This window comes from Vigna unguiculata, chromosome 2, assembly GCF_037176805.1.
Source record: "Vigna unguiculata cultivar grain cowpea cultivar isolate G323 ecotype 2 chromosome 2, ASM3717680v1, whole genome shotgun sequence".
NCBI classification, from domain to species: Eukaryota; Viridiplantae; Streptophyta; class Magnoliopsida; order Fabales; family Fabaceae; genus Vigna; species Vigna unguiculata.
In genome coordinates, this window is record NC_140793.1 from 34,134,040 (window position 1) to 34,148,244 (window position 14,205).

General features: G+C 30.0%; 2 protein-coding genes across 3 annotated transcripts; one reads left to right on the forward strand and one right to left on the reverse strand.

Moving 5' to 3' along the window:
- Positions 1-3,457: 3,457 nt before the first annotated feature.
- LOC114174292 (calcineurin B-like protein 1) lies at positions 3,458-7,036 on the reverse strand. 2 transcript variants are annotated; one of them, XM_028059108.2, is made up of 9 exons: positions 6,891-7,036; positions 6,144-6,295; positions 5,596-5,678; positions 4,869-4,928; positions 4,493-4,601; positions 4,347-4,399; positions 4,160-4,240; positions 3,732-3,844; positions 3,458-3,632 (listed from the first exon to the last, which is right to left on the reverse strand). In XM_028059108.2, the coding sequence occupies exons 2-9, from the start codon at positions 6,214-6,216 to the stop codon at positions 3,566-3,568; spliced, it is 639 nt and encodes a 212-aa protein (XP_027914909.2). In that variant the 5' UTR covers positions 6,217-6,295; positions 6,891-7,036; the 3' UTR covers positions 3,458-3,565. The 2 variants fall into 2 exon arrangements, with proteins under 2 accessions (XP_027914909.2, XP_027914910.2); XM_028059109.2 differs by lacking the exon at positions 4,869-4,928.
- Positions 7,037-9,426: 2,390 nt separating this feature from the next.
- Positions 9,427-12,802, forward strand: LOC114167767 (serine/threonine-protein kinase SRK2A-like). The gene is made up of 10 exons (XM_028052812.2): positions 9,427-9,635; positions 9,874-10,036; positions 10,360-10,434; positions 10,721-10,822; positions 10,921-10,974; positions 11,060-11,152; positions 11,235-11,327; positions 11,423-11,527; positions 11,619-11,717; positions 12,371-12,802. Exons 2-10 carry the CDS (start codon positions 9,911-9,913, stop codon positions 12,638-12,640), a joined length of 1,017 nt encoding a protein of 338 aa, XP_027908613.1. The 5' UTR covers positions 9,427-9,635; positions 9,874-9,910; the 3' UTR covers positions 12,641-12,802.
- Positions 12,803-14,205: the final 1,403 nt, after the last annotated feature.

Sequence of the window (14,205 nt, forward strand, 5' to 3'; positions counted from 1 at the left end):
CGTTTCCAGTTTTTCTCTCTTTTATTTGGGCCACAACTTACAGTACTATCACTGATTGCTTTTTGCACCCATCTTCTAAAAAACTTAAAATGGCCATCCTTTAGTTTTTTTAATTATAAAATTTGAAAACATATTTCACAATTTATTTTCTTATCCATAAATATATTTCACATCTCTGAGTTACACTCCTAAAATGTATCTGCTAAATTCTAAAATTTTATTTTAAATTATGTAACCTAAAATATATTTTCAAATCTATAAATATATTCTGAATTCTACAACTAATAATATGCATATGAAATTTAGGATATATTTATTAATTTTATATAATTTAGAATAAATTTCTTAATCATGAAATTTGAAAAAAAAAAAATCTCTTGTAAAGGTCTTAAAAATGACTTTTGTTATTCTACTACAGTAGAAAGTTGCATAAAAGTAATTATTATGAAAGTGACAAAAGCATTGAGAATACATAGTAATAATTGATTATGAAATTAGTCAATCAGAGTTTGTCGTGTACATAATTTTATAAGATTTGGGATGAATACTATGTATAAGTAACATATTTGGTAGTTTTCTTTTCTATTGTAGATTTTTGTTTTTTGAGTAATTAAGTTTGTTTGAGTTCAAATACTTGTTCTACAATTAAACAAGATTTCATCAATAGTTAATGCACAATATACACTTAATCTAAGAGGATTTTAATGAAATAAAAAGTTTTATGTGAGGTATCGTTACTTAAATTTGCCACTATTATAACTTTGAAATGATTGCTTATATATTTTGTAAGACCCATTAAAAATCTGTTTACGTAACTCTGTCCTTAATTCTGAGGGTTGTCCTGCAACAGTGGGCCTAAAGGCTGACCCATGATATAAGAACCCTTAGTGTTGTCCTAATTCCACATTTCATTCACTTTCAGAAAAGAACCAGCCGTCATCCCCTTGCTCTCACGTGACGCTCTGCTAGGGTTAGGGTTCTGCCGTCTTCGAACTAGTTCGAGATTGTTTCCTACTCCATGTAAGTGTTGTGGCAAGCCCATACTTGTTTCTTTTGCTCATTCTGTTCTTTTCCCAACTAGGGTTCCTAGTGACCATATCGTGCTTCTGTTCAGCCACCTTTTCAGCTCTTACGTTCACTCTTTTAGTCGCTGTGCTCGTGTGTTCGGTATAAAGGGCGCGTCAGGTCTTTTTGCTAGCTATTCCCAGGTAAGGGAAGCTAGAACCCTCTTGTTCGGTATAAAAATGCTTGCTTGGATGTCATTTTCGTGGTTTTCGTGCTTATATGTGACTGTGAATGTATGGTGTGAATTGATTTGTTGTTTGAAAATGGAACTGTGTTGATGGCAGAGAGGAACAGTGGCAGAGTCTGATAGACTCGCCCAGGCGAACCTGTCTCGCTTAGGCGAGAGTTACAGGGACTCGCCTAAGTGTTTCTCCGCGAAGGGTCGCCCAGGCGACCCCCTGTACGTTTTGGGCGAGCGAACGTCTCGCTTAAGCGAGGAGAGTCTCGCCTAAGCGAGAACGCGCGCAGGGTTCCCAGGCTGGAAGTCGAGCTCTCGCCTAGGCGAAGGGAGCTCGCCTGAGCGAGGGTCCTCCTCGCTTGGGCGAGACCTTTCTGCCTGAGCGAGATGATGGGCGAAAAATGGTTTGGTCTCGATGTTTCTTGGATTTTAAAAAGTGAACAACATGCTTGTATGAGTTTTATCTTTAAATTTATGAACTGGATTGCCTGTATAAATGGTGTGGCGGGCGAGTGGTGAGTTGTGAGTTTTGACGTGACGGGAACATGATAACGGTATGAGATGATTCATGAAATTGGAGTGACAAGTTTAGTGTGAGTAACAATAAATCTTGATGGTTGGTAAACCAGGGGCATGGTTATGCTATGAGGAGAAACACTTTACTCATGTTTGGGAATAACGAGTTGGTAGCGATTCAACATATGAGAAATGGAATCTTGTTATGGGTGTTGGGTTGAAATCTTGTGTGTAACATATGTATAAATTATTGGTTGTTTATGTACGTTGGTCCATGTCAGTGCATAATTTCTTGGGGTCTCTAGGTGGGACTTTCAGGGTTGCGCTTCAGTGGTCGGGACGTAATCCCATGGCCCCTGTTAGTGGGTGTCCATGGTGGTGCCCCATCTGTATAACTAAGTAAGGATTCAAGGTAAGGACTGTATCTTGACACTCTAAGGGGCCAGTTAGTCTCACTTAGAGCGGACTGACTCCTGTGGTGAGAGTAGCAGGAGGCCTGAAATTCATTAAGGGCTAACCTTGTGGTGAGGGAGATTTGATTCATCGTAACACTTGTAACACATAGCTCGGGGATGAGCAGCTCAGGTTCGAGCAGAGGTATCCACCACAAGTGCAAGCATCCACTGAATCTGACTAAGTTATACGTATCCGGATGAGTCGAGTCAAGTCGTAGTGTATTGAATGAAGAGTCATAACATGCTTGGTAGTTGTATGGATATTGGATGATGAAATATGATTGATTATATGATGATTATGCCTTTGGCTCTAGCTTACCCTGTGTATTGCATGGTTGTCTTGTATGTGGTTCTTCTTTCTTGCGATGATCATCAATTTAATTGATGGGAACAGATGGGCGAGGTTCCAGAGGTCAGCAAAGAGATGGAGATTCCGCTGCATAGCCACGTGAACTAGTTTACTTGACTGCATGAGTTTGTTAGGGTTACGACCCATGTACCAGTTCATCCTTAGTATTATGTACTCTGGTTTCTTTTGGGCATCGTGGTGTGCCATAGGTTGTATGGAGTTGAGTTTGAAACTCCCAAACCGTGCTTTTATGTTATCTTTATCATGACGCTCCTTTAATTTCATGTACTTAATTAAATGGGGTGTTACATATTTAGCTACTATTCTCCAAATATAACATTAATTTACACCATATTAGTTCTACAAGATATTACAATTTAATACATTTGTTAACACGAAACAAGATTTTTTAATAGTGTTACACGCCAAAAGTTAAAAAAAAAATGGATTTTGGATTTATATATATATATATATATATATATATATTATCATTTTTATATTTATATAATATAATAAAATAATATATAATAATATAAATAATAATTAATTAAGTAATAATAATAAAATTAGTATAAATAATAATAATTACTATTATTATTATTATATTTTATTTGAAACTATTTTATCATTGTGCAAAGTAATAATCTTTTATTTTTATCATTTGAAACATTTTTTATACTTCTAATAATTTTCATAAACTTTCAACTCAAATTCATTAATTTATTGTTCTAATCTAAACAATCACGTCTTCATCTCATTTTTCAATCAAGTCTATTATCTAAAATTTATCTTCAAATCTAAAAACAATATAAGAAAAGTGTTAGAAATATATTTTTTAATATACATTTTATTATTTGATTTCAATTTATTGAAAATAATAAAAACAAGTGATAGTCATCTAAATTCATTATATTGAAAAGAAAAGAAAAACAACAACCAAAATAAATAAGTTAAACTACTAATATTTCCACTATATTAGTAATATTGAACCACAATATGCCCTCATTCTGCCATTTCATCCTCCACCTTTGAATGAAACACAAAACTTGGAAAAGCAGTTGTCACGTCCCTGCATTATTTCCATAATTCACGAGTTAAACAATAACAATTACAATTTCTCAACAAAAGTGATTGAAAATTTTCAATAAAAAAAGTTATTTCAACATACCTCAAGAAAGGTAACGTCATAACTTTCAACAATGAAGGGTTTTCATAAACGAAGTTTTTCCACTCATATTTGTCTATTTTCCCATCTTGATTAGGGTCAGCATCCATGAAAGTCTACTCATAAAAATAAAAGTCAACATAAGTTTTTTTTCTTTTAACAAGTAATGAAAGATTAAGAGGAAATTAATAGAAGTAATATGAAAGTTTAAGCGTTTTCAACAAACGTAAACTCACGAGTCTAGACTCTTTACTGATTTTTTTTTTGTGTTGTTTTTTACTAAGCATTAAAAATATATTGTGTTGGCCTTTTAGTTATCTTTTTAATATATTTGAAAACGTCAAAATTAGTGGTAATTAATGTATTATGGAGACACAACAAATAAACAACATCAAAAAAACTCAGCAGAAAATCCAAATTCTTAAACTCACCTTGTTAATAATCATTTCTATCATTTCCTCTGGCAACTTAATTTCTGCTTCACATAAAAGTGCATTTATCATTTGCTTGACCTGTCAACAATCATAACATAGATAAATTGTGTATATAACAACATTTAGATTATAATTTCATTTATACAAAAAAAAATGCATGAAAGAAAATGATTTAACATTTTACCTCGTGACGCTCTATGAATCCTGTGTTATCTAAATCGTACAACTTAAACGAAACTGTAGGAAAACTCACAAGAAATTATATCATTTGATTTAAGAATAAACCAAAATATTAAAATTAATTAAATAGGTTTTAATTCGACTTTTTACATGCTATTTTGACTTCAATTGGTGTAGATGGGTGAAAAACATTGAGTGCTCTTACAAAATCACCAAAGTCAATCACTCCTTTCTTCTTTACATCAAATAGATCAAAGATCTACATGTTAAAAAAGAAAATTGTTAAGAGAAGTAATTAGAAGTTAGCCATTTAATTAAATGAATCTAAGTAATTAGAAAGATTAGTTATGAGTTTTGAATTATTGTAAAAAAGATTTTCCAAAAATAAAAATTATACTACTTGTATTACAAAACATCTATTTAAAGTTATAAAAAGTGCAATATGTGGCGAATTAAACAAGCTTGCAAACAATATTAACAATAATAAAACAATTATTTTAAAAAGAAAATAAATATTCTAAAGTACCCGACTCGCAAAGAGGTTTTCCTTTTTCTTCTTGTTAAAAATTGCTAGTTGAAATTCCTCCTGAAAAAAATACTTATTCTCATTGTTAGGATTAGGTACTTGAAGGTCGAGGTTTTTGTTCACATGTAAGTAAATTTGTATTCTGATATTACGAAAATGAGCAAATTTTTAAAAAATTACAAAAATAGACAAATTGTGGAGCCTCCACACGTTTTTTAAAAGAGAAATTGTGCACAAAATATTACAAACATAAATATGATTGAATAAGATATATATATATATATATATATATATACATATATATATATATATATATATAGATAGATAGATAGATAGATAAAAAGATAGATAAATATAGAGAGAGAGAGCCAGTTTATTAATTAGACGCAAAGTATGTTGTGCATATTTAAATTCTTTTAAAGTCTAGAAAGTCGCACATTGACTAGAGATAAGATAATTTCATAATATATAAGTGGGTGCAAACCTCATTTTACAAAACCAATTTTGTGAAATTAGCCGATTTTGTGAAATTGAATTAGACTTAAAGTTCACTACTTAACATAAAGTGTGATAATGTCATTTCATAATTTACTTAATAGGTATGACTAAAGAAGTGATAACCTAATTCAAACAACATATAAATGAAACCTATTAGAATTATGATAAAGCAGGAAAATTATAGTAATAACAAAGTTGTCGTAAAAAGAATGGAGGTTCTATTTGTTACCTTGCTTATTAGACCATCATCAATGACAGACTTACTAATGTTCTTAAACAGCTCATAAAGTGCTTCAACATCACTGACACTAACTGGGAAACCAAAAAATTAACAAATAAGATTAAAGCTATAAGAGAGTGTGTCTTGTTTTAAAAAAATATTATATAACAAGCAACATGACTCAAATGAATGCATTAATACATTCATAATAGGCTAAACTCAATTAATTATTTGATATTTTGATCATCTTTCAAATTTTCTACCAGGATAGAGTAAAAATTGTTGATGCATCAAAAAATGCTCTGGTTATTGGTTGTTTTCAAGTTGAACAAAAACCCAAGTGAGACTAAAGTTTCACTCTAGAAAGAAACTAGCATATGCATTTGATTTGTGCTGTAACAATATCATTTGTGTTACTTTAAATTTATTTTCCCACAAATAAAGGTTGGTTTTGTCTTTATGACAACATCACAAAAATAAAAATCTCAAAAACAAAAACAATGTTACAATTGCGAAAGAATCATTAGCATTATGATCTTAGGAAAAAGAACACTTACAAGCTGTCTCTGACGCAAGAGCAACGGGATCTTCCATGGGAATTTCCCTTACTTTGGAGTGGAAACAACCCATTTATGAAGGGAATGTAAGCAATTGAACACGTACTAGAATAGTAGTGTTCCAGCTTTAGTTGAATATGTTGCTAAAACATCTTATAATTTCCAATTGCAAACCCAGATTCAAACATCATAAGAAGAAGAATTAATTCGTCAGTAATAAATCAACATAATTAACATTAGAGGCAAATGAAAATAAATTAAGCATCTCATGATATTTAATCACAAAACGACAATTTCTGGAAGACCAACTCTTAAATTTTTTGTTTGTTTGAAAAAGAAAAAAAATTGCAAGAAACGATATGGTTTTTAACATTGGCTTATCATGATGATATTTACGAGAAGGTATGAACGATGAATTGAATTGAATTACAAAAGGTTCGGATATGTAACAAACAAACTCATAAAAACAACAATTTCACAGATTTAATCGATAGATTGTATAAATTAAGATCCATAACCAACATTGTATCCTTAACTCATACATCAAACAAGGAAACATATGATACAATTGTCAAACGAAAAGCCGTTAAATTTTGAGACATTGAAACTAATTTCTCTTCATCATGCATGCAAAAAAATCTTATAGCAATGAACGTGAAACCCTAAACAAAACATTTAATTTATCATGAAAGAACACAAATGTTGAAACATAATGTCGTGAAAAATGACATGGGAGAAAAGACTCACCAGCTTCAAAACTTGGCCACATAAATTGGCGTTTGATGTTTTAACTAAATATATGTGGCCATTGGTTCAATATTACTAATGGAAATATAAGGAAAAGAAAAGAAAAGAAAGGAGATAAATTATTATTGAAAGAGAAGAAAGTGAAATCTAAGAGTGAAATTTAAGGGTTATATAGAAGGATGTTGGTGCCAATATTGTCCTCAACCTAAGTAAGGTTGGCAATGCCAATCAAAATCATTTGAAACAAATCATATAACCAATGACATATTCTTAAAATAAACTAGACAACTATACAATAACTTCACACATCGTAAAGTCCAACAACAAAATTCATGTTTTCATTATTTCAAATTAGCGTAAAAAATGTTCCTATATTCAGTTCTATTATTATGATAATAAAAAAATATATTTTGTATCATAATTATTGAATAAATAAGATAATTTTTATAATTTTATTATAACTATTTTTTTTTATTTTAAGTAGTTAATTAAATTTAAAAAACAATTATAAAATTTAAAAGTTAAGATAATAAAAAAGATTTATATTAATAAAAGTAAAACTAGTAAGAAAATGTGTCCATCAAAAACAGTCATGAAATTCTTACATAAACCACTAATTTTTATTAATAGGTATATAGTTTTTAGACTCAATTCTTAAATTACAATTTTTTTTAAATCATAAATTTAATTTTTAACTATCTTACATAGATAAAATTATTTTATATTTTATAGCTTTCACAATTCTCGTACTTTGTAGTTTTATGCAAAATGTTTCGTACTTCTTTACTTTAACATTGGTTTACATAATTTACTTTTGTGCTATATGGTATGGTTAAGTGTTGCTAAATATATATTAATATTATTTTTTCTTTTTTTTGAAAAAATTTGTAAACATAATAGCTGTTGGACAAACTGGTGTTTTCAATTTCCCAATATGTAAAGAAGTATGCGTGCGGTCTTCCTTTTAACTTTTAAGAGTGTCTTTTTTATGTAACTATAAAAATTGATTTTTCTCGACACATCCTTATTTAAACAAACATAATTATAAATTGAACGGTAATTAAAAAAATATTATCCAAAATTATAAATAACTTTAAATAGTGGTATAAGACAATAAAATTCCTGTTAAGATTAAAAATAAAATAGAAAACGGGACACCGTGAGCCATGCGTTGAGTTAGACAAAGACAGTTTCTTCTTTATTTTTCAAAATTCTAATTTGATGGCTCAACCACCCACCAGTGAGGTGAAGGCTAAGCATTTTTTTATATATATTAATCTCTTTATTTTATTAATAATGTTTTCGTACACAACATGGATTAAAAGGGAATTTTATTGAAACTATTGTAAAATAATAAAACTTAAATGACTCTAGAGATTTTTTTTTGGCGTTTTAAATAAAAGTTAAATAATCATTCAAAATACTTCTTACATGATACTGTAACTAAAATATATAGATAGAACAACTGTTATAACTGGAGTTGCTTTGTGGGCCGTTCAGATAAACACGTTGCAACAAATTTAACGGCGGAGATGAATCCATTTATGGTGTTTTAGCATTGACTTTTAAAATAAAATAAAATAAAATAAAAACGTCAATTTTGTAAGAAAAGTAATAGCAGAAGAAAGCTTAATCAGGTGGGACCCAGTGCTGCGCGAACGTTATTCTCCAAATTTCAAAGCGAAAGCAACCTTATAATGCCTCCATTCCAACACGCTTAAAACATATTTCTTTCCTTTATTTTATATATTTCAACACAATTTCGTCTCTATTTAAGATCCACTTTAGATTTTATCCTAACGAGATTTTTTTCATATGTAATTGGACAGTTAACGAATCATTTATTAATTTTTAGTCTCACATATGAGATAAATATACCTTAACGTGAAAAGGAATGTGTTGAAAATCCCATATCGACTAGAGATAAAATTAATTCACAATATATAAAAAAATACAATCACCTTATAAATCGACTTTGTTAATTCCACTTCTAACATGATTAAAAGAAAAAAATCAGATTCTTTTCAATTATCACAGTTTTTGTTTTCTGACTTGAAAATACTCTAGGAAGAAAATTAAATATACCTTTTAAGAGAATAATGCAATTTTTTTATCTTAACAATACATAACAATTAAGTTGTTCAGTTTGTTTACAAAATTGATATATAACCCGTTAATTTTAAATTCAAGTCTTTAACCTATGCACTTAATGTTTAAAATGTTATTTTAATATAACTTGATAAACCTCACAGGATTATGTTTCACACCTAGTTTATAATTCTCTCATCTAAATTTTTATCAGACAGTATTGGTCATTCTCATTTTCTTTTGGGTATGGCTCATACTACCATCTACACTTAAAAATCACTTTTTTTTTTTGGTTTTTTCTCACGACATGTATGTTGCTTGGATCGGAGTAATCATCATTATCAGTTACCAATCATTAACAAATTTTGGTATGTAATGAATCCATATCTTCTTGTCCATCTATTTATGTAACAATCACATAAATGCACTCCTTATCTTTTGGTGTGAACGAGGATGTCGTAATGCACAGTTAGCTTCGTAGCAGCGACTAATTTCTTTGGAGTAAACTTTACTTTTGCCTCTTCAAAATGTCCTTGTCTTTTACACTGTTTTGAACAAACCTCATCACCGTACTTGGTACTCAGAACTAAGAATTTATACCCAAAAATAATGAACATAAATTGCTTTTACAGTTGAAGAACAACAAAGGTAAAGAGGGTGAGTTCAGTTTATTGAGTTTTAACTCTTTTTCGCTTCCCCCCATTGATGATAACTGCACATGCTTCGTTCCCTCTTGGCTTTGGCTTTCGATTTTATTTAATTTAATTTGAAGTGTTCTTTGTTTCCCTTGTGTAACTGTTTATTATATTTGGCCTCATTGGACTTTTAATGTAAGGTGATAAAGAGTATATAAAGCCATATCCATTTTCTTATTTGGGTTTTCTATTGTGAAAAGGTTTGGTCTGATTTTTGAGGCTTTGGTGAGAGTGGATATGGAAGAAGAACGGTACGAGACTCTGAAGGAGCTTGGTTCGGGGAACTTTGGAGTGGCGAGGTTGGCCAAAGACAAGAAGACAGAGGAACTTGTTGCTATCAAATACATAGAAAGAGGAAAAAAGGTCATGAAATTTTATGATGAAACATTTGATGATTCAGTTTTTTCCTTCAGCAATCTGAATTTGACTCATTCAGATTTCTCTTCTGCTTTGCATTCTCAGTTTGATTTGTGAAAACTCTATTCACCTCAATTTCCAGATACAATCCAGTTCCTTGATCCTTTGCTGATCTCATTCTGTCGGAAAGATATTTATCAAAATAACTAGCTCACCTCACCTGATCCTCCTTATCCTTAGATCAGCCTCACATTTTTTTTTGCTGAATTTTTTCCCCAAATTTGTTCTCATCTTACATTCCTCTGAGTAAGTTATGTTTGCCGTTTCAGATTGATGCGAATGTCCAAAGGGAAATAGTAAATCACCGATCTCTAAGGCATCCCAATATTATTAGGTTCAAAGAGGTAAGAGTTTGTTTCCGTACTCAAGCTGTTCCTTGATTAGGATTTGTTTTTTTCAACTTATGTGATAGTTGTAAGAATTTTTTGCTCTTACAGCTTTCATACAAACACTGCTTCTGCTTCAGACTTGATTTTAGACTATAAACAAAACAAAACAAAACAAAACTGTGTAGTTCATTGATGTTATTGGCTCATAAAGAAATGCAGGTGTAACTCATAATAGGGTGTGTTCTATTGAAAGCTCTCTGAAGTTGTATTCTCATTCTGGAAGTTAGATTTTTTTCTGCAGGTATTTCTGACCCAAACTCATTTAGCTATTGTCTTGGAGTATGCTGCTGGAGGTGAACTCTTCGATAGGATATGCAATGCTGGTCGATTGAGTGAAGATGAGGTTGATCATTTGTTTGTGTGTGCGTGTGTGTGTAGTAGTAGATCCTCTATAAGTAAAAATTATCAAGTGATGGTTTTGATGAATTCCCTTTATCGCAGGCAAGATTTTTCTTCCAGCAACTAATATCTGGAGTTAGCTATTGTCATTCCATGGTATATATAGGCATTCAGAAAATTTTCTTCTTGTTCATTTAAAGCCCTGTGTAGTTATATCATCTTATGTATCCTACTACTCCAGCAAATATGTCATAGAGATCTGAAACTAGAAAACACTCTACTTGACGGAAATCCAGCTCCTAGACTTAAAATTTGTGACTTTGGATTCTCCAAGGTTTGTAACATCTCACCAAAGTGAACCCTTTTTCATATATTTTTCTGTTGAATTCGGTAATCAATTTAACATTGAAATGCAGTCTGCTTTGCTGCACTCTCAGCCTAAGTCAACGGTTGGAACTCCTGCATACATTGCTCCAGAAGTTTTGTCACGAAAGGAATATGATGGAAAGGTATTGTGAACTGTGCTTAATGATTCTGCAAAGTGAAACTATGATGACATTGTGAAAACATGGTGAATTTGGGTCTGAAATTGGGAATTCTGTAGATTGCAGATGTTTGGTCGTGTGGTGTGACTCTTTATGTGATGTTAGTTGGAGCATACCCATTTGAAGATCCAGAAGATCCTAAGAATTTCAGAAAGAGTATTGGGGTGAACTCTTACTTGACTTAAAAGAGATCCTTTATGATTAATACCTTTGATCTATAGCAGCAAGATTAAACTCTGATTCTCTCGTTGGCAGAGAATTATGAGTGTTCAATACGCCATACCCGACTACGTTCGTGTTTCTAAGGAGTGCAGGCATCTTATCTCTTCTATTTTTGTTGCCAATCCTGCCAAGGTACGTAACTATCATTAATACCGTCACTCTCATATATACAAAACTACAAATCATTATCTTCAGACACAGGCTAAAAGCTTGTAATTAGAAATCATCAGGTGTTCCAAAACATCTTATGTTTATTGTTTACGGTATGAGTCTAAGTCTCATATTAGGTAAAAATAAAAAATAATACTCTTCATTGGAAATGCTTTCAATTGAGAAGGAGTGTACTAGTATGGAAGAGACTCATTCTTAGAAATGTTGAAAATCCAAGTGAGTCTAAGTCTCACATTAAATAAAAAAGTTAAACAATATAAGATAGAAGATTCTATATCTATTGTCTTAAATCTTAAATTGAAAAATCAATCCCTTATTAGAGTTAGATTCAGGTGTCATTAATGTTGTGAATTACCATTGAACATCTTTCCTTGAAAGACGCATCATTTAGTTTGTCTTTAAGTTTCTAACACTTTACTACATATCATAATGTACCTGACTAAATTCATACTTTATAATTGTCATGAAAACATTTTAGCAAGTTATCAATATGTCGTTGATATAAAACATTTATCCATTTTGTTTGTGACTAATCTTTTTTGAAGTGATTTGTTTTGTAATAATTGAAGTGTATTAGTATTAGTAATTTGTATTATTTTCATGGTTGTTGAAAGAGGATCACCATGTCGGAGATAAAACAGCACCTTTGGTTTAGGAAGAATTTACCGAGGGAGATAATTGAGGCTGAAAGAAGAGGTTACGAGGAAACACAAAAGGACCAACCAAGCCAGAGTGTGGAAGAAATAATGCAGATCATAGAAGAAGCAAGGACAAAGATTCAAACTAGTGAGCAAACTTCGACAGGACCGTCGAACGTTGTACGTGGTGGTGAGGCTAACGAGGAAGTTGATGACCACTTTGCCAAATATCTAGTCCTTGAGTAATTTACGGTTGAGCAGATTCTATATAATTTTGTTTACCAAATTTACTATGACGACTTCGTGTGTGTGAGGTATATAGGTTGGGTATGGAACAATTTGTATCACTTCCAATTGAAGTTCACACTTTCTAAAACACCAAATTGAAAAACAAGTTTTGTGTAAAAATGATCTTGCTTTCATTAACGTATTTCATTTAAGTATCTTATATAACTTAGTGATTATTTTATATATTCAAATAACTAGTTATTTTATTTCAATAGATCAAATCTAACAAAATAACCTATTTCCTTATATTACTTCATCACAATAATTTATTTAACATAATATGAAACAAAATATTACATTAATTAGAATATAAAATTGAAAAAGTTTATATGATAACATTGAACTTTACTCAAATATCGAGTTATAACATGAAGTAAAAAAATGAAAAGAGAAAAAAAATGTTACATACCTTAACTACAAATTTATCATAGTATACTTTAAAGATTATATTATAAGTTTATTAACTATAATCGATTCACTTATTTTCGGTTTATAATATCGAACTCAATCATTTTAATAATATTCAAAACTAAATGTCAAAGTTAATAATTTATATTTAGATTGAGTTTTTTACTATTTTTTATACTAATTTATATTCAATATTGATATTTACTTTGTACTAATTATTTTCGTCTACTAACTAAGGTGTTAGAACGTTTTTTTTTTTACGAATTTTTCATTTTGGACCCTTGTTAAAATCCACATCTCAATTGATACAAAAGAAACCAATGATCATAACTTCATAAAGAGATGAATCCAAATATATTAATTTTTTTAAGACAATTACAGAAGGATCGCATATTGAATAAAATATTGGGAGTCCGAAAAAAAAATGTCTCATTTTTGTTTTTAAATCGGTGTGAGACTAATAAATTTATGACTCACTCAACATTAGTAAAGTATCATCTTTTAACCACGTTTTCTTTTTCATTTACAAAATTTAAACGTACAATTTTATTTTAAATGATAGAATCTAATACTAATTGAACGAATTTTATATTAATAAAATATTTTGTTTATAATTACAATATTAATTAAAATGTGTGGTTTAGTTAATATATTTTGTTTAATTAATATATTTTAAAACATCAATATAAATGTTTATTGGTGTATTTTGAAGATATAACAGAGACTACATCACAGAAAAATAAAACAAAAAAAATCTAAAATTTGACTGAAATATATATTTTTTCAATTTATTATTTTAATTAAAATGCATTTTCTTTGACATGTCCGAAATATACCATTCTTGTATTGTATGGCATTCAAATTAGCCAATTATTTACAATAATGATCGTACAGCTATCGATATTATGACACTACATTTTTTTTTATTATCATTTAATATTATTTTTTATTATTCACTTTCTCTTATTTATAGAAATATAACAATTATTCTTTGTTAATATTATTTTACAAAGAATAGTCAAATGATCGTTAAATCAAATGCTGTCAAAAAATATTTTTTCTAACATTTATTTAATTTATTTTAGATAATAATAAATTCGATACTTTTTTTAGAT

Excerpts from the sequence above, each read along its gene's own strand:
- LOC114167767 (XM_028052812.2), top strand. The coding sequence starts at position 9,911 with ATGGAAGAAGAACGGTACGAGACTCTGAAGGAGCTTGGTTCGGGGAAC. Across the intron at positions 10,037-10,359 it reads ACATAGAAAGAGGAAAAAAG|ATTGATGCGAATGTCCAAAG; the intron begins GTCATGAAATTT and ends TTGCCGTTTCAG. Across the intron at positions 10,975-11,059 it reads TTAGCTATTGTCATTCCATG|CAAATATGTCATAGAGATCT; the intron begins GTATATATAGGC and ends CTACTACTCCAG.
- LOC114174292 (XM_028059108.2), bottom strand. The coding sequence starts at position 6,216 with ATGGGTTGTTTCCACTCCAAAGTAAGGGAAATTCCCATGGAAGATCCC. Across the intron at positions 4,929-5,595 it reads ATGATGGTCTAATAAGCAAG|GAGGAATTTCAACTAGCAAT; the intron begins GTAACAAATAGA and ends TATTTTTTTCAG. Across the intron at positions 4,400-4,492 it reads AATTGAAGTCAAAATAGCAT|TTTCGTTTAAGTTGTACGAT; the intron begins GTAAAAAGTCGA and ends GTTTTCCTACAG.